General features: G+C 48.1%; 6 protein-coding genes across 6 annotated transcripts; 1 reads left to right on the top strand and 5 right to left on the bottom strand.

Annotated features, from left to right (window-relative positions):
* Window positions 1-612: 612 nt before the first annotated feature.
* EDB82DRAFT_576510 (uncharacterized protein) lies at window positions 613-2,127 on the top strand (the record flags this gene model as incomplete). Its single annotated transcript, XM_025726609.2, has 3 exons — window positions 613-855; window positions 925-1,037; window positions 1,267-2,127. 3 exons carry the CDS (start codon window positions 613-615, stop codon window positions 1,688-1,690), a joined length of 780 nt encoding a protein of 259 aa, XP_025581159.2. The 3' UTR covers window positions 1,691-2,127.
* A 2,346-nt stretch (window positions 2,128-4,473) lies between these two features.
* On the bottom strand, window positions 4,474-5,260 carry EDB82DRAFT_503678 (/YkoF-like protein). Its single transcript, XM_025726606.2, has 4 exons — window positions 5,052-5,260; window positions 4,871-4,976; window positions 4,671-4,773; window positions 4,474-4,606 (listed from the first exon to the last, which is right to left on the bottom strand). The coding sequence occupies exons 1-4, from the start codon at window positions 5,109-5,111 to the stop codon at window positions 4,534-4,536; spliced, it is 342 nt and encodes a 113-aa protein (XP_025581156.1). The 5' UTR covers window positions 5,112-5,260; the 3' UTR covers window positions 4,474-4,533.
* Window positions 5,261-7,007, bottom strand: EDB82DRAFT_503676 (PLC-like phosphodiesterase). The gene has a single exon (XM_025726605.2). It carries the CDS (start codon window positions 6,817-6,819, stop codon window positions 5,725-5,727), a length of 1,095 nt encoding a protein of 364 aa, XP_025581155.1. The 5' UTR covers window positions 6,820-7,007; the 3' UTR covers window positions 5,261-5,724.
* A 1,116-nt stretch (window positions 7,008-8,123) lies between these two features.
* Window positions 8,124-13,262, bottom strand: EDB82DRAFT_567644 (uncharacterized protein). Its single transcript, XM_025726603.2, has 4 exons — window positions 10,607-13,262; window positions 10,400-10,516; window positions 8,470-9,768; window positions 8,124-8,413 (listed from the first exon to the last, which is right to left on the bottom strand). Exons 1-4 carry the CDS (start codon window positions 13,100-13,102, stop codon window positions 8,288-8,290), a joined length of 4,038 nt encoding a protein of 1,345 aa, XP_025581153.2. The 5' UTR covers window positions 13,103-13,262; the 3' UTR covers window positions 8,124-8,287.
* Window positions 13,263-13,997: 735 nt separating this feature from the next.
* Window positions 13,998-15,000, bottom strand: EDB82DRAFT_211542 (uncharacterized protein). Its single transcript, XM_065607224.1, has 3 exons — window positions 14,570-15,000; window positions 14,368-14,517; window positions 13,998-14,317 (listed from the first exon to the last, which is right to left on the bottom strand). The coding sequence occupies exons 1-3, from the start codon at window positions 14,770-14,772 to the stop codon at window positions 14,185-14,187; spliced, it is 486 nt and encodes a 161-aa protein (XP_065463794.1). The 5' UTR covers window positions 14,773-15,000; the 3' UTR covers window positions 13,998-14,184.
* A 1,512-nt stretch (window positions 15,001-16,512) lies between these two features.
* EDB82DRAFT_526238 (uncharacterized protein) lies at window positions 16,513-17,644 on the bottom strand (the record flags this gene model as incomplete). The annotated part of the gene is made up of 3 exons (XM_025726601.1): window positions 16,513-17,184; window positions 17,239-17,320; window positions 17,376-17,644. The coding sequence occupies 3 exons, from the start codon at window positions 17,642-17,644 to the stop codon at window positions 16,513-16,515; spliced, it is 1,023 nt and encodes a 340-aa protein (XP_025581151.1).
* Between the last annotated feature and the right edge of the window lie 367 nt (window positions 17,645-18,011).

Genomic DNA, 18,011 nt, shown 5'->3' with positions numbered 1-18,011 from the left:
ACGGTCCTTCAAGTTTTCATTGAAGTATTTGCTACTACCACCACGATCTGCACTAGAGGTCGTTCGACCCGGGCTCACGCCCTAGGCTTCGTCACTGGCCTCCAAGCCAGCCTGTTCCCCAGGGCTTCGTTTCTGCCCTAAGGGCGAGGTATTTGGAGGACCAGAAGCCGCGTGGATTGTAGCTGAGAACCAGCTATGCGATGTCGCACGGGTTAGACTCTCTACCAAGGAACCCGGCGTTTGTACTTCAAGAGCGCGTCCATGGAAGTGTGAGATGGAAAACATGTTTTAACCATGGGACAGAGAGCCTGCCCTCATCTCCGTCGGCAAAAAAGCTCACGTGATGTTTCAAGACCGTCGCCTAGCGGAGCATATCAACCATCAGGGTCGTATGCAGTTCGACAAGAAGTCGGCATCCCGTGGTCCAACCACCATCTCCGAGTATGCGAAGCAAATTGCTCGAGATGATCCAAAAACTTGGCCTGGCTACCTACACGCATACAATCAGGAGCTTACCAATCCCGAAGGTTTCCTTCTCAGTCGTGCTCGCAACGAAGAGCATACTCGTGAACTCCTTATCCATGTTCTGATGAACTTTGGACTTTACCCGTCATGACTCCCAGCTGCAGAGCGAGGGACAAAGCCAGTATTAGACTTTCGAAATTGTGGACAAATGTTCTGATGGACAAAGTGGATATTATCTGTTGTACTCTGGTGACTTTCGCACATATCGTCAGTCACGCCAAGGTCCAAATGAGGTCCATTGTGCTGGATGAAGCATCCCGTATGACCGAGTCAATGTCGCTCATCCCTATGTCCAAATGTCCAGAGGCATCCTTCCTCCTCATTGGCAATGTGCGACAATTTGGTCCTATTGTCACGACTGTCAATCGCAGTGATTGAAAATCATTATTTGGTCCACAGCGCAAGACAAGTCTATTCAAGCGCATGGGGTACTCAGGGGCGATCCAGTATCGCCTCAAATCTAACTACCGCGCTCGTGGCCACGCTGCAGATTTCATCCGAGAACCAGTTTTGTCAGCGAGCTATTGGGTGATGGCGGTGGTCGCAGGAGTGACGAATCTGCGATAGACAGATGAATATCGTGAACAAGATGGCCCGGGACCACCCTCATCACTCAATACCTCGCTGACAAAACTGGGTCACACAATCCAAACGTCCTTATTGACGTCCCTGAAGCTATTGAAGTTCGAGTCGGTACCAGTTTCACGAACCCTGCAACTGCTAAGCTTGCTGTCTGTCTAGCCATTCAGCTTATCGGGAGGGTGCGGTTCTCAATGCAAAGGACGCCGAAGGCGTCCAGAAAGGCGACAACGACATCAATATCCGACGAGGTAGCATCCTAATTGTTACACCATACCTCTCCCAGAAGAGTGACATCTGTTTCTTGCCCTCTCGAGTCACCGCAGCCGAGCTTCCTCCAGGACTCGTGGAAGTACGAACATTCGACAGTTCACTCTCACATTCAGCGTCTATTATCATCACCGACGTGGTTCGCACTGGCCGTCGTGGGTTTACTGACGATGCGGATCGTGTCGCTGTCACGATTGCGCGTGCAAAGGACACTCCTGGGAACTCCCGCCTGGGAAGTTACGTCCAATTCCTCAAGGATCGGGATGCCTTTTTCACTCTCGGCAATGCAAAGTCCAGTCCCAAATGGACCGAGTGATGTTTCCGATGTCTCAAGCCTGGACATCTGGCGCATGTGTGTAAGGAGGCACCTCACTGTACCACATGCGACCAGCCTCATGCGACCCGCTACTGCCCCCGAGCAGAGGAGAACACCATCTCCGAAGTGGTGAATGAACATATCACTGCTGACGGCGGCATTATCAGAGATGTATTCATGGCGAGTGGTATAAGCAAAGAACAGGGGAAACGAGTGGCTTTTCGACCCCAGAACCAAGTTTCTCGCGAGCCCCCGGCAAGCATGCGTTCATAGGCAAAGACTGAGTTCGCAGAGGCGAGGAAACGTGTGCGCTCATTTGAGCAGGATGCAGATTTTTGAGTGGAAGGCATGATATCTTTGGAGGACATTGATTGAGTAATACATCAAGGAAGATGTCGAGGAATAGCAAAAAGATAGTGCAGTTCAATTGATTACTGTGACTTTATATTTATTGGTGTCTAGATATTTCGTTAAGCAATATTCAAAATAACCTCTCCCAGGCAGGTTAATATATAACAAGTCATGACATACGGCAGCTTTTCCCTCTCTAGATTAACATGATCTGCTTGACATCCTACTTGTCGGTTGCTAGATCGGTAAGTTGATCCCTAATTAGTTCTTCGCTCCATTGCTAACCAATTCCGCGGCTTCTACAACGCCAGTCCAGGCCAAATGGGCAGGTTTCCTCTGATCAAAAACCCCAACGAGGACTTTCACATCGTGCCAGATCGTTGCCGTGGCTTCTACAAAGCGCAGCGTACCTTTATCATCGGCCATGGCTTGGAGAGTACAAATGCACAATGGAGTTTTGAATGAGTTTGAATTATACTACGTAGCTAACTGACTCCCCACCAGAAAACCATCCCGATACCTTGTAGACCCCGATGTCTTGCATCCCAATATGTTTACCCGAGATGACACATGTCCGTGATTCTTCTATACCCGGGGCGTCCTTTGTCCCATGCCTGGACGCGAAATGTCTTGTAACCACAAGATGGTTGCCCGAGAGATGCCCTGTCTGTAGTCTCGAAATCAAGGTATCGGTTCAAAAAGAAGAGTACGCCACGCAGCCCGTCAAGACGATTGACGGTTGCCTTTGTTAGGCTCTGGATGATGCATTGCGTTGTATCCGTTCTCTTGCGTCCACAAGTGTTGCGCTGGTCAATGACGGTCTTTCAGACCTGCTGGGTAGGTGTGGTAGTACCCTGGCCGATCTCGTTAGCCCTGCGAAGGCGTGACTCAAGCTTGTTGAGACGCCGGCTGATCTGTGCTTGAAACAAGCTGTTTTGTCGGTCACGGGCTTCTTCACGTCTATCAAGGGCTTCGTCGCGGGCTCGGCTTTGATCGGCCATGTTTTGCATCATCGCCGTGTTTGCATCTGCTGCCTCCTGGATGTGTTGGAGTTGTTCGAAGATCGCATGGTATCCTTCGTTCCCAGTATCTTCGCCGTCAAAACTGTCGGCAAAACCGTCGGCGTCAGAGGAATCAGCGTCATTCTCTTCAATGTCCTGAGCCATGTTGGTATCGATGACCTCAGCGACGTTGAATTTCTCATCGTCGCCCTCATCATCGCCCTCATCGGACGAATCCGATGAGTCGCTTTGGACGAAAAGCGACGAGGATGGGTCAGCTACGCCTTCCTAAGACGGCTTCTCCCCCTCAGTGCACCAGAGAGACATTGCCTAAACGTTCAAGTGTTAGTGGGTATAGAGAGATAGGAACAGGGAGTACTAACCGGATCGAGGATCGAGGGTGGAAGAAGGATAAAGCTTGAGGGTCGGAGGATCAAGAGTGAAGGATCAAGGTCAAGGGTTGAAGGATGAAGGGCAAAGGGTAGATGTTGGAGGATAGGGGAGCATTTGTAGTTTTGGGGTTTTGAATGATGTAATCATTAAAGAATAAAGTATGGTCTTTTAGACAATCTCCTTCTGAGCTCCTGGGAAAATAAACTTTTAGCCTTATACTGTTCTAAAATATAATAGAAACTAGAGGGTAGTAAGAGGATTCCCAAAACTAAAGCTTTAAATCCACCAGATACCTCTTTAGATAAGCGCTAGTGCATGCATACGTGACTACTACCTGCTGGCCCTCTTGACAATATATGTGCATTAGACTAAGTAGATAGTCAGATAGATCTTGTAATCCGTCTGTAAGCCATCTTCCGTAGACATCGCAACTAAGAACAGAACAACAGACAGAACAACACAGAAGGCGATGTGACAATCATTAATCAAATATTTCTACGAGTTATTTACCCCTTTTTACATCTATTCTCATGTCTACATGCGAGGGAATCCTACATGGTGGGAATTGCAGGCGTAGTTCCAACAGCGTCGCATGTACGAGGTGACTAGATCACGGCGATCATCATTCATATAACCAGGTGGGAGCGTGCTTACATTACAGAATTAGTACTTGTAGATGTTGATCCTTTCAAAGTATTTGAAAAAAGTATCGGCATCAGCCAACCAAGGCGTGAGGGAAACATGTTCAGTAGTTACATCTATAGCAAATGTCGTGAGAGTTTCTTGAAGCTTGTCGACTCCGCTAATGAGGGATTCAATCTGACCTTCTGTAACTTTGTCCATGTTATACAAATCCTCAGACGACTTAGATGAAGCCTTAGATGAAGTCCCGTTGGATGAAGCCCCATCAAATTGAGTGTTGAGCAAATTGGATAAAGACGTATTTAACGAAGGGTTGGATGGGCCTATATTGAACGATGCCCTGGACAAATTCTTGCGATATTTCGTAATGCAACATTCACAATAACCTCTTCTGGCACCATGCTTGGAACGGTATGTCTTATATAAGATATAATAGCAAATCTGCTCCTTTGTCTACTACTTGGACTCGTTGGCCAGAATTTTTTCCACCCTCTTCACCTTTTCCTCAGCAGTCTGCTTCTTATCCGTTCTGTAAGCCCATCGTCAGTAAAATATCCTAACAGTATATCTTTGTATGAGATGATTGAATTTACCGGCTACCGACTCTCATGGACGACTGGATCCTCACCACGCCGCGTTTATGCACAGCAGCATGAGCCTTTCCTACAGCCGTCATGACCTCATCCCAAGAGCCCTCTGCGATGAAATGTTAGCCATCGTTCGTTGTCTTTGTCTACAAACCCCATTATGCGAGAACAACAAGCTGGTTGAGAAGTGGAACAAAATGACGCACCGACTGTGGTACCAGCAGAGTGAAGAGTATACTTCAATCCACTCGCCTTGAGAACCTTTTGCACCTCTGCAATATCCTCTGCAACGGAAACGGTTCCAGTTCCGAGCTATTCAATGTTAGTTTCTGTCGATTTGCGAGTACCATGGCCCTAAAGAGGCTTGGACAGAGAGTTGCTGCTCACAGGAAGAAGGCAGAAGTCGACATAACACGACTCTGGCGTAGCAAGACTTTGGTAATCCATAATTAAAGGTGTTGATAGATGTTTATGAAGAATGTGAATTTGTGTTGAGGGTGGAAGAGTGAGCTGATGCTGTTGTGAAAGACTATGGGTCTGGGGTTGGAGGAGCTAAAACTCGCTGCCAATTGGCTGAAGGGACGTCATGAAAGCCAAAAACCGCAACTTCATGACGCCCAATACTAGCATTATTTACTAATAACCATGTATCTTGTTAGTCATTATCATTCACTATGAATCGTCATTGGAACTTGGTATTGCTTTGCAGGGTGGCTTCTTCGCCTTTTCATTTAGAGTAGGTATAAAGAGGTGACGATACATCGTACCATCCATCTATGTAAGCCCTTCTTTTCCAACTCTATGCTCATGTATGTATGTATATCCCTCGAATTCATACATCTATCAATCTAGAAAAGAATTCCATGCTTGTCTTGGAATGCAATTTATCAAAATCCAAGCTTGCTAGTCCTAAAAACGCCTCGCTATATGCCCAGAATGACCGAACCGGATTAAACGGCAGGGTCGGATCGAACCTGTGTAAAGGAATGGTGGTATTTGTGAAAGAAGAAAGACAAAAGGGATATTTGAATGCTCGATGACATTCTGAGATTGTTGGTGCTTACACCAGGAGTACAGCGGCAGCGACAAAGGCTGTCAAGGCAACCATACCGACTTGTCTGTCGTTGGTGCTGCCCAGAGACTCATCTGATGAGACCTCCTCACGGCCGGTAGCGTCAGAGACACCGTTCATCTTGTCTGTCGCAGCAAGGACCTGGCCCTTCTCGAAGAAATCGACAAGGACAAAGTTGGGGGCAGCACCCCACTCCTGTCGGCACTCCTGGAGGTGCTTGCCCAGCTCGCCGTCTGTGGTAGTACCGTCGCTGTTCACTGTGTCGATGTTCTCGGTATCAGGGATGAAAAGATCGCTGTTGGTGGCGAGGCTCTGGTACTTGAAGTGGTTGACCAGACTCATCATGCCATTGGACAGAGCTGAAGCGCCGTCGGAGATCTTGGAAGGACGGTCAACGGTGCAGTTGAAAGCGTTCAGTTCCGGAACCTCGAAAGCTGTCTCGAAGACGTAGTCGAACTCGGGCATCAAGTAGGGGTACTGTGTCGAAGCGTCGATGTTGGTAACAAAGGTAACCAGGCGCGTCTTGGCATCAATCATGGACTTGAGAGTTGGCCACTCGGTAGTGGCGTTCTGGCTGGATGGTGCATAAGCCAGTTCAGCAATGCCAGAACCGTTGATAGCCTTGCCAAACTCATTGGCGCTGGCACTGTCAGAGTTGACTAGCAGAATAGTAACGACCTCGTTGGCGTTGGCCTCCATCCATGCATTAATCTTGCTCAACCAATTCTCAAGCGTTCCAGCGTCGAGAATATCACAAGAGGTGTGACATAGGTGTAGAGCGTTGTTTTCCTTGTGGACTTGAGCCTGAAGGAGACGAAGACCAGCGTCAAGAGCATCTGTAGCGTTGAAGTTTTGGTTTCCTGCGGCTGAGAGACCATCGTTACCGTCTCTTAGAAAGGAGCTTCCGTGAGCGCCGAGATGCGTAATGTTGTTGTAGTTACGGTCGCAAAGATCGGGAGAGTTGTTGCATGCTGTCGAACTTGAACCAGAACCTGATCCTGAGTTTGATTGTGGGAGAGCGTAGACAGTTGAAGTGGCAGCGAGGACTCCAGCCACTATGGAGCGAAGTGAAGAGTGAAGCATCTTGATATTTCTTTTCTTTTCTTTTTTTTTGGTTAATAGAACTGATCTATGTGAGATTGAAAATAGAGATAGAAAAAAGAAATGGTAATAAAAAGTGAAATGATATTCTATAGAAACAATAGAAAAGAGAACAAAGAGGATGAAAGCATTCAAGTATAGATCGATGGGTAGGTACGTAAGTCTAAAGGGGACCAGTGGGCAAGACTAAGACCCCCTGTACTTTTAGAAGCTGACGTCGCCCCCCGGTCCAATTTTTTGGTGGTTGGTCCCCTGGAGACTCGAAATGATCTTCAAACGAAGCGAAAAAGCCAAGTCGAAGAAAAAAGAGATGCAGGCTTGATGCTGCGCCCCTTGAAACGTCAGCAGTGGAGATATCCCATTGGTTACCAACGCTTCAAAACATCAACGAGACAGCCCAGACTGTAGGCTAGTTAATAGCCTCAGGTAGACTAAGAAAAGATTATTTGACTTTTCTATTATGCAGTGCTACCATGTCGTAAACAGAGTGTTTTAGGTACAGTTTGAGATTCAACTCTCTTCCTCTATATTCCGACAATACACGTCATGCGGCTGGAGCATTAAAAGATCGACAACTCCAACCATCTATTTTCCACTCTTTTACGCTGCCACCCATAAACAATAAGCATCATGTTACTTCCTGGATGCCAAGAAAATAGTAGACAAAATGCGGGAGCCGAGACCGTGTCTCGTCTCGTCTATCCATACATACGCGGATACAACGCATGCCACATTCCGGGGTGTTTACGTTGCGCAGAAAAAACGCCTTACCGTTAATAACAAATTGACATGAATCTCGTTTGTTCACTCAATCTCATATCCTTGAAGACTTGAAATTGCTTTCTTTCTAAAGCATTTACATACTCATCAATGACTATTTGTTCTCAAACTTTTATCCAACCTCTTTTGTTTCAAGCTGACTGACAATCTCTGCATAATGATCATCTCTGCATATGACAACATGTCTTGGTGGTGGTGGTGGCGGGAGGCTGAGCATAAAAACGTTGTTGGTATCCACTTCTATTTTTATCAATTTTTATGTCCGCTCCCGCTTCCCGTCGCGAAGCGGCTCAAAAAATGACCACCTCATTAATAGCATCGAATCAATCGATATTGTCAACACGAGGTTTTCACATGGACTCGCCACGAGGTAATTGTTTGATTTCTAAGCCGCTAACCTCGGTCAAAGAACAAAATTACTAGAATTAACAATCAAGATAATCCACCAAAAGGCATGGTCAACTGGTAATATTTCCAACAGTAGAACATTGACAGGCACATTCGTTAGAGGCCGTCACAATTCCGGGGTATAATAAATTCTTATTTCCTCTATGATAATCAGCATAGCCAGGCTTCATCCGATCTACTCCATTCCACTGTTGTCACTTTTAAAATTCCATGTACATCGGATCGCCAAGCTACCAGGGTTCGTCCCCGTCTATCATGTGCATTACTCAGGGTCACCGTACTCCTCCTTCTTTTCCGATGAAGCCGCGGTCTCGATATCCTTCAGCTGCTTCTTTCCCTCCTCCGTAGTAGCATCAATGATTTGCTCCTCCAAACTCAAAATGTTGGCCTGTAAATCATATCATTAGTATGTTGCAACTCTATTTTAAAGTGCTTGCAGCTTACCTCGCCAAAGAGACCCACGAGCTCCTCAGCCTCGTCAATCGGCATCTCGCCCAGCACCTTGTTCACCTCATCTAGGTTACCCGTCTCCAGGGCCTTGCGCATTTCAGGAGAGAAATGCTCAAAGATCTCACGTGCTTCCTGCTCCTCGGGATCCTCGCTGTCAGCCGCGGGCACCTTGATGTTGATGACCGTGCCAGGCTCAACGGCGTGCAGCTGGATCTGCTCGACGCCTTCTGTTTGGCCCTCCTTGGCTCGCTCCGCTAGGATCTCTCGAGAACGGGTCCTTATCTTCATGTATGTCTCTTGCACATCCTTGTAGAAAACTTCTTGCGCTTGGTGTCCCTTTGTCATGATGCGCTTGAAGAACAACCCAACACCATCCTTGCCGAGAGCCCGGCAGTACTGCAGAAGAAGTCCCTGATGAATGTATTGTCGCGACAGGTCATCTTTGCCCTCTAGGGCAGCATCAAAGGCCTGGACAAGAAGACCGTCCGTCTCCTTCTCAACCAACAGCTGGGGGTTCTGTAGCAGGAACTGGAGACTGGCCTGATAGTCGTTAGCCTTAATGGTTCCAAACTTCTTTCCGGCTGGCGAAGATTCAATATCGCTGTCGTCGTCGATCTTGACGTCTTGCTTCTCGGCTCCCGAGTTTGACGAAGATCCCGCGGCGGCGCCAGGGTTTAAAAGCTCCACCTGCGTAGTCTCCTTCTTCTTGTCTTCGGGCGTAGACTTGGCGACATGCGAGCTGTCGAAACCCGTGTGAATTCCCTCGCTGGTGATCTTTCGGCCTTCCTCCTTCTCGAGCTCGGCCAGTTTAATCTCGAGCTCTTTCTGCAAGTTGGTAACCTTGTCCTCATGTTCCTGGATCTCAGCGATCATGGCCTCATATCTGTTCTCCGGCTTCTTCTCGTCAAGGGCCTTGTTGACCTGGTCCAGGAGTGTAGCCATCATCTTGGTGTACGATGGCTGCTCCTTCTCGTGGGTGTGAACTCCCTCAGGTGGGACCGGGGGCTTGTCATCCTTGGGATTTCCAGCTGACTCCATGACAGCTTGGAAAGCAACCTCCGCCGGGTTTCGGGTGGTAGCCTCAGAAGCATGAGCTCGGAGCGATGCCAAGAGGCCTGAAATGCGCTTGATCAAGCCATCGTTGACTATGCGCTCGTACTTGTAAGTTTCAATCTGGAGTTTTCGATGTTGGCGCTCCTGGTGAATCTGGTTCTGCTTCGCGCGAATAAACGATCGCTTATCGACGTTGGGGTGCACTTCAATGTCAGAATCGTCACTGAGCTCCAGTGCGTCCTAGCATCAGTTGTCAGCGACTGTTTGAACCTTGTTGGCCTTGCTTACTTACCCATTTGCTATAATCCACAGGCATGTTTTATACTTTCGGTCCAAGCTTTGGATAACTCAAAATGTAGTAGGTTATGTCAAAGTGTAGAATGTTGAGAGTTGTTGAAATAGAAGTTTCTGGACTACTGAAGAGCAGCTGCCATGATGGCGGGGTGTTGACGCTCACCCCACTACAAGATCGTGGCGTAAGTGTGGCACAGCCACAAGTGTACAATGTCGAACATGAAGTGACGTTATAAGAGGCAGAAAGGACATCAATTAATTATCTTTCTATTGACGCTTGTAAATGTCTTTGCAGTCATTATTGATCAACAAATAAAGGCATTTGCTAGTTACAACGCATCAAATACATATGTCGAATCTCATCACTTGATCATTCGAGCTGCCCACGATTCTGATGCATCGTTAAACATATCCTAACGCCATGGTATCATCCCTTTGCCAGTTCCTTCCTCGATAAGAGAGTAACAAGCAACTCTATATAACGCTTTAACTCATACCTTTAAACCCGGTCCCGCTCTAACCCATGAATTTGCGATGGCTTCCTGTCCGCTCATTTCTTGACCCCACGAGCGCTAACTTCGCCCCTTTCACCAATATTAAGTTTGACTCGACACTCAGGACAGTACCATTTAGTGGTGCGCGCAGGGACTTCAGTGAGCCCAACACACTCGAGGTGGAACCATTCTTGCTTACACTGCCCGTTTGTCAGTTTCGTGTCCGCTTGCTTTTGAAGCCGTGTTGAGGTGGAGAGTGAGTAGCTGTTTGTTGTTGAAGAGTTGCATACCTCGGAGTTTTCGCAAGCAATCATTGTGCCAAAGCTGACCCTATTACAAAGACAATACTTGGGCTCATCCGGATCGATCGGGTTTCCATCATCATCTACATCCTCCAGCTCAACCTCGGCAGACCCCTTGTCCTTCTTGGGACGAGCCTTCTTCTTGGGTGGCGCCTTTCGCTTACCAACAGCGCTGTTACCGCCGCTTTTGGTGGTGCTAACAATTCCAGGAGCGGGCCGTTTAGTTCGCTTTAGTGGTCGAGGCTCGGGTGCAGGCGTGTTGCGAGCAGTACTCGCTCGTCGTGGGCGATCTGCAGCTAGCGAGAGCTGCGGCTCTTGACTCGCAGCTTTACCTCGAGAGCTCGGTCGACGGATGGCAAGGCCTTCGGGGCCAGGGGTTATTCGAGGAGTGGGCGCACGAGAGGGTACCTGTCTGTTTGCTACTTCAGGAGCATGTTGAGGAGGTGGTGGGGGAGGAGGGGATTGTGGAGGGGCAACAGCAATTTGTACAGTTGCTGTCTGGAGCAATGGGGATGTTTTTGGTTCGGATTTAAGAGTTTCTTCTTCAGGCACCTCAGGAATCGCTTGAACCGCCTGAGGTTCTGCCTGCTGTTGTTGTGCTTGCTGTGTCCTCTTTGCTGCATCACCTCGAGTTTCTCTTTTGGTGTTCTCCCTCACTGGGGGCAGCACAGGGGTCACCGATTTTCGTCCTTCAGAAAACGGCAAGGGGACTGGGGTCTCTTGAGGAGGACCAGGAGGCTTGGTAGGTCCAGTATTTGACGCTGCAACTGGGTTGGGTGTTGGAGACTTTGCCGACCCCCTGGTTGATATAGCAGGAATGGGTATGGGTACAGGCGTCTCGGTATGTGATGCCACAGGATGATCAACGGGCGCTGTTGTAGGCACTGGTGCCGGATTCTCGGGGCTCGGGCCCTTGCTTAATGTGAGTTGCGTAGGCGGAGGGACCGGCGTTTCGGTTTTGGTCCGCTTGACCTGAGGTCGGTTCTCGTTCTTTTCGGCGCTCCCGTTGATATCTGTAGGTTCTTCGGGCTCTGGTTCTCTTTTGCGCTTCGTTGACCGCGATGCTGCTCGAGTTTTGGTGGGTTTGGGGGTTTCTTTAATGGGCGTCTCAGACGTTGGGGTCTTTGGCGTGCCATTACTCCCGTTATTGTTGTTAGTGGTATTGTTGTTGTTATTGGCGCTTTTGTTACCGTTACCGTTTCCGAGAAACAACTTGGCAGCCTCGTTCATTTTTCTAGCTGACTCCTCTGCTTCTTCAGCTGCCATCTTGGCAAGGGCTTCACGTTTCAATTTCTTCGCCTCGTTGAGTTTCATACCACGATTACTGGTAGCAACCTCTTCCGCAGACAAGGTGTCAGGACTCAAGGCACCAGCTGGCAACTGTTTCTCTCCAGACTTGGTATCCACGACTGCCTGAGGAACCACGGGTTCGAATCGTTCGCCCTTATCTTTCGCGTCTTTCTTAGCTTCGTGGTATGCATCAGGCCCACGGCCGAGAGCTTTCAGCTCACGGGCAATCATAGTCTCGCTTGGGGTCCACGTTGCGTTCTTCTTCATACGTTTTCGCAACTTGGCCAGCTCGTACTGAGTAAGCTGTAACCATGGGGCATCGGGACTACCGACAACCGCGTCGTCAGGCGGGGGCTGGAGTAAAGCGGCATTATTAGCAGCGGCCGCTTCGCTCAGGGCTGGCGTAGCATAGCTAACTGGACGAGCAAGACGGCTGGGTGTTTTTGGTAGTTTATTGCTGACAAGCTTGATCCGTGGTGCTGGCCCAGGCGTTCTTCGGTTTGGTGCTGTTGTGTCGGAATCATCGTCTGAGCTCACATCGCTTTCGTCCGTGAGGATATCTTGATCGATGTCATACGGCGCCAGTACTTCTCCTGGCACAATGATTCTAGGCCCTTGTGGTCGTCGATGTTTCTGGCCGTCTGCAGCCTTGAGTGCTTTGCTCCTGGCAGCTTGTGGTGATTTCGTTTGGACTGGACTCTTCTGCTCCTCGGTTGGGTAGTTATCCCTCATACTCTTGAGTTTCGAGAGCAAAACTTTGGCCTTGTTGTAATGCCGATTAATATTATCCGCCATTCTGACAGCTTCAGCGTGCGCAAAGGCACGAGAGTTGACGGCCTGGTTGAGGTGCTCGGATATGTCCGCCCGGAGCTGTACTGGCGCTGGGCGCTCCTCCATATTGATTTTCGGTAATTGACCCCATTGTTCCGTCAAGTCGTTGACCTTGAGTGAAGCGTCCGCGTACCTCTCGTCGAGTTTCCCGATCAGAATCAAGGACCGCACGACATCAGAGGGTAGGTAATCGGTAAAGTCGAGAAAGTCGGTAACAGTTGTTTGCGCATCCGGATCTACGCGCGAATCCATGGACGCGAGGCTGTCGATGCGCTCTAGCGTAGGTGCCCTGAATGATGTCTGGTGCTTTGGTGACATAACCTCCATGGTGGTGTCGCCGTCTGGGTCTGCTGCTTCGGCCATGGCGGCGCCTGAGCCTTTAGCTCTTCGAGTTCGCTTAACAGGACCGGTCGTGTATCAAGTTAGATTCGGGGATTTATTCTGCATAATTCGGTGATGCCATTTGATGATGATGTGGTCGATCGCGTTCACTGTCTAGTCGGGCGCGATACGTCAATCAAGGGTGTCAAGTCGCGAATGATAGAAATTACGCTAGTACCTGGTCAGTCGCGCCCCACTACCAACGCGACTGGGGTTTGGATCCAGTGGCGATAGAGCAAGTGGCTGTAAATGATCATGTGATGTTGAAATGCATGCAAATGTAAGACTGACTGCCTGATTAGGCTCCAACTCTAACTTAAGCAGAACAACTTACATGATTTCGATAACAAGCCTCTGCAAGTCATTTCTTTCGTGCTCGATCGATAGGAGCCCCGGAACTCTCCGCACCAAGCCGGGGTTAAGGCATATTTAGGACCCATAGAATGAATGCCTTGAAGAGTCATCATAGGACTGCACCACTTATGATGAAGCCTTTTCACATCAACAACATGGCGCAATACTCATTATATGGAGATCATGTGTGTCTTGATCCTGCAGGACTAGGGTTACAATAAAGTTTATGACTCTTTTGGCTTGTTGCTGTAACAAGGTTTGAGATCATGATGGGGAGTTCAACGTTGAACACCACATTTGAACTTTCAGTCAACCATTGATGGCAATCCTTAACCATATTTGTTTACATATGAGTTTTTTTATTTGTTAAAATCAGTATCGCTATTTTGAAAAAAACAACGCTTGTTTTCACCAGAGTTCAATTGAGTCACTATCACTTTAGGGTAGTACTGTCTGCATCTCCTTTCAACCTCGTTCAATTTCAACCTATCTCATACAATAGCCTATTTCCAAAATCCAGGCAGTATTATCCTCCTCTAATGATCATTTCTAAATAAAGTTAACAAAACGCCAAAGTGATATCACAGTTCTAACCCATATTCCTTCGTCTAAATCCTGAAATCGAAATCCTCCATAACCAATGCCATCATAACTTCATGGCTATTCAACACCATGGGTCTCATTATAGAACCTCAGTTCGAGCAAATTGACTAGTATTCCCAGTCGGGCTCGGCTTCTCTCATCATTACCGCTCCAGCGATTTGTTCGGACTCTTCGGCATAGTATGATGAATCGCTTCCTATCAGTGTAATGTTTCCGTAGGCGACAAGTCGTCTGCATCTCCTCCTTTATGTTAGCTTTGGACCCAAACAAGCAATAGTGAGTATACATACAAGTGCCCTGTGATGGTGATGTTTCCATAAATCTCCAAGTCTGTCCCAACGAGTGTTCCCATAACTCTGAGCTTTCCGCGGCCCTTGATCTTGTCGTTGGCCATAGTATAGCCATTGACTGCGATAGTGCCATAGGCTTGGACCTTTCCGCTATTAACAAGTTAGCAATTGGAACTTTTTTATCATCCTAGCATCTACTTACTCGCATGTGATGTTTCCATTGAGGCCAATGGATCCATAGGCATCAAGCTTCTCACGAACAATCACATCGCCGTTCAAGCTGATGCTGCTTCCAGACTTGACAGATCCCACAACATCAAGGGGGCCATTGAGAGTGATTTCATGGTCACTCTTGACACTCTTGGATCGCTTGTAGGCAGGTTGTTGACTGTAGTAGCTGGACATAATGAAGTTTGTTATTGTAGTGTTTTCGAGTGTTGTAAAAGATTGAGTTTATTATTTGTAGTATAAACGAATGCTTGGTATCTTTCGAGTTGTTGTGATATAGACTGTAGTAAAGATGGAATTGTTGATTGTGTTCCTCAGGAACAATCCCTTTCTCTTATACCCACGACTTTCAACCCATCTGCGCAAAAGGTTGAAACTGAGAGTAGGCATACTAGAATCTCAAGACTTACATCCGTACGTTTGAAACATCCATGTCGAGTTTAGCCCCCACCATAAGGCATATACTCCAGGACTAGATGATCCCTTATTGCTCAGGCCAGGCACGGGACCTGTAGACGTGCCGGGCACTGCATTGCAAGGGCGTGACGCCTTGTTCTGCTTGGGACACTTGCAAGGAGGCTCATTGGGCTAAACAAAATATGCAGGTCTAGATGGGGAAATGCAGGATAGGTTTCAGTAGCCTGTGATTCATCTTTTGGTAGTCTATTACTGCCTGCGTTTATCTAGGTGATGTCTTAAACTTGCCTATTTCTCATGACTGTCTTTTCTACAATGATAATAACGCTCTTGAGAGCAATCATCATCAAATAAATATACATCTTTTAAATATCAGCATCAACTTGTCACATAATTCGATAAAACTGAAACTATTTGAGACAAACTGACAAGGCAGTCTTTGTGGATCTCCACAGCCAGCCTAGAGAAGACCAAGATATCCAATAATTAGTACAACAAGGGTATAGTACAAGCAGTCCTATCAAGGACCCCAGACGCCTAGTTCATCCTACGAACACCACCATTTCACGCTCTTCACTTTCCAAGGAGGACTATTCTTCTGCATGCACATGCTCCTGGGCGTCATTGGGACCCAGAAGTTAGGGAACAGGCAGACAGGGGTTGTCAGCTTAGGACTGGCCCTTTGCCCCGTATAAGCGTCCTGTTGAGTATACTGAATTGCCGATCAACGTACAATCTATTCTGCTGCCTTGAGATCTTTTCGGGCGTTTCTTAGTTCTAGCATTTCACATAAAAACTCTTGTTTTCGTTAGGAATCGCCCGAGGCTGTACAACCCCTAGTCTAGTCCTTGGGTCTACGGAACGCTTCCCGTTTGCCCATGACCATGGACATGGTTGCATCGCCTCAGCCCTATGAGGGAGAGGAAAAGCCACTTGACTCTCTCGTTGAATTGTAATTCGCTCTATCGTGGGTTTCTCCGTCTACAGACGCACACCATCCATTTTTCTTCCTTCTAGAAGACGCCAAGCTATCGAACAGAATGCCCGATCCATATGTTGCCTATTAGGCACATTAAACATGTGACTAACTTCCAAAGGCTTGACGACATCTTCATTCATGACTCTTCAATGCATACAGCTTGGAGCACTGATAGAGCAACAATTAAATGATATAATCTCAAAATACTGGTGTTCATACATTATCAAAACAAACCTAGCATAATATAACAGAGAAAACAATATAAACAAAAAACACAGCCACTTGAGGCCAATCTCAACGGCATCGCCAACTGGCTATACCCTGAATCCTTCTGACTCCGATCGATATAGGAAAACCGGGGTATCCATCCATCCATCCATCTTCTCATCTCATCTGCCAATCTAGAAACAAGGATGCTATCAACTTCTTCTTTGGCCCCCATCATACCCTGTACAAGACCCTGTACAAGACCCTGTACATGAGGCTGATCTCAGCCTTCTGGAAATGGCACTGCTGGGCATTTAATCTCCGCCAACAAAACCAAGGCCAATGCCACTGCAGATAGCGGCGAATGTCCAGACGCCCGCATATGCAGCTGCTCCAATGGCATCAACTCGATACATGGTCTTGTAAGAGGCAAGGAACGTGTTGACCGCAGCGACAAAAGCAACAATGACTGTTCGACGAATAACCACCTTGGTCTTGACAGTGTAACCCCACACATTCCACCAGACGGTCTCTCCGAGAGATGCAGCCACAGGATCAAACTCGTTGATCTTGTCATCCTCTTTAGCACGTGCCGTGGTCGCGAAAGGCGCAAAGATAAAAGTGCTGGCGGCGATACCGAAAAGGGTTGTCACCGGGAGAATGGCAGCATAAGAAGCATTGTAGGCAGGCTCGAGAGTGCCTACTCCTGAGTAGTTGACAACCAGGATGCGAGGCAGAACGAAACGCAGCGCCAGAACGAGGACAACAGTGTAGATGCCTGTCGACAGAGCGGCCGTATACGACTGAAGTGGAAGGTCGAGGAGCTCGCGGTTAGGCAAACCTGCAGCAGCGGCAGCTGAAGGTGTATGGATGGGAGAGAGTGGGCGAAGTAGGTAAAAGGGCACGGCGACTGAGAAAATATCAATAGCGAGTGCCGAGGCTGCTGTAGTCCAGTTGAGGCCGTAGAAGGTTGTGAGAAGGTAGAACTTTGATAAGTCAGCTTTGAACGAGATTCGGCTTTTGAAGTGGGTTCAACTAACGTGAGGGCCGTGAGATAGTAGATCCAGCATCGCCACGTCGAGGCTGTCTAGCTTTGCATACCATCCTATCGTCAACTCAACACTGTAGTCGCATCTGTTAGTACGTCTTTTGTCGCAAATAGAACATGTCTACTAACATTCTCCAGCCGGCCAAAAGGGCAACTTCTTCCCATGTGTCCTGGGTTCTGCTGAGGCCAGCGAGCTCGGCGTTGGTGAGCTCACTTAGCAAGCTGTATCCCAGTGACGCCATCGCGAAGCTTGTCGCGATCGCAAGAGGGAACTTTGCCGTGTGGGGGACCATATCGCGAAAGGATGGCGGAGGTCGCTGCACTTGTTTTGGTGATGATGGAGTTGTTGTCATCGCCGTGTCGTCGCTGGTCGCGGCGACGCTTCTTCTTGTTGCCATTTCTTTGTTTGTTTTGGGTGAGACAATGTATTGTCCAAGATTCAGGGATACGCCACCTGTCCAGGCTAAGCCGAAATGATAAATACCAGAAGTTTGCGACCTGGATTCAGGGAGAGTCAGGGCGTTGTTTTTGTGTTTGCGATTCAGTGTAGGCGAGGGAGGGTAAGAGTTCAGGCAGTTCAGCACCTAGAGGTAGTAGACAAGGCAGGTTGCAGTGGGGAACTGGTCAATCAGTGACGTCGCTGTCCGGGCAACCTCCATAAGATGGACCTTCACGGCATTTCGCAACCTCGAATTCCCCACTGCGCACCTACTGGACTGGGTTAGTAGCTGTTTTGACAGCCGACATGGAAGATGAAGGTTTTTC

Source organism: Fusarium venenatum, assembly GCF_020744135.1.
Source record: "Fusarium venenatum strain MPI-CAGE-CH-0201 chromosome Unknown EDB82scaffold_3, whole genome shotgun sequence".
Lineage (NCBI taxonomy): Eukaryota > Fungi > Ascomycota > Sordariomycetes > Hypocreales > Nectriaceae > Fusarium > Fusarium venenatum.
The sequence above is the reverse complement of the archived record's forward strand: the minus strand, read 5'-3'. Positions and strand labels throughout refer to the sequence as shown.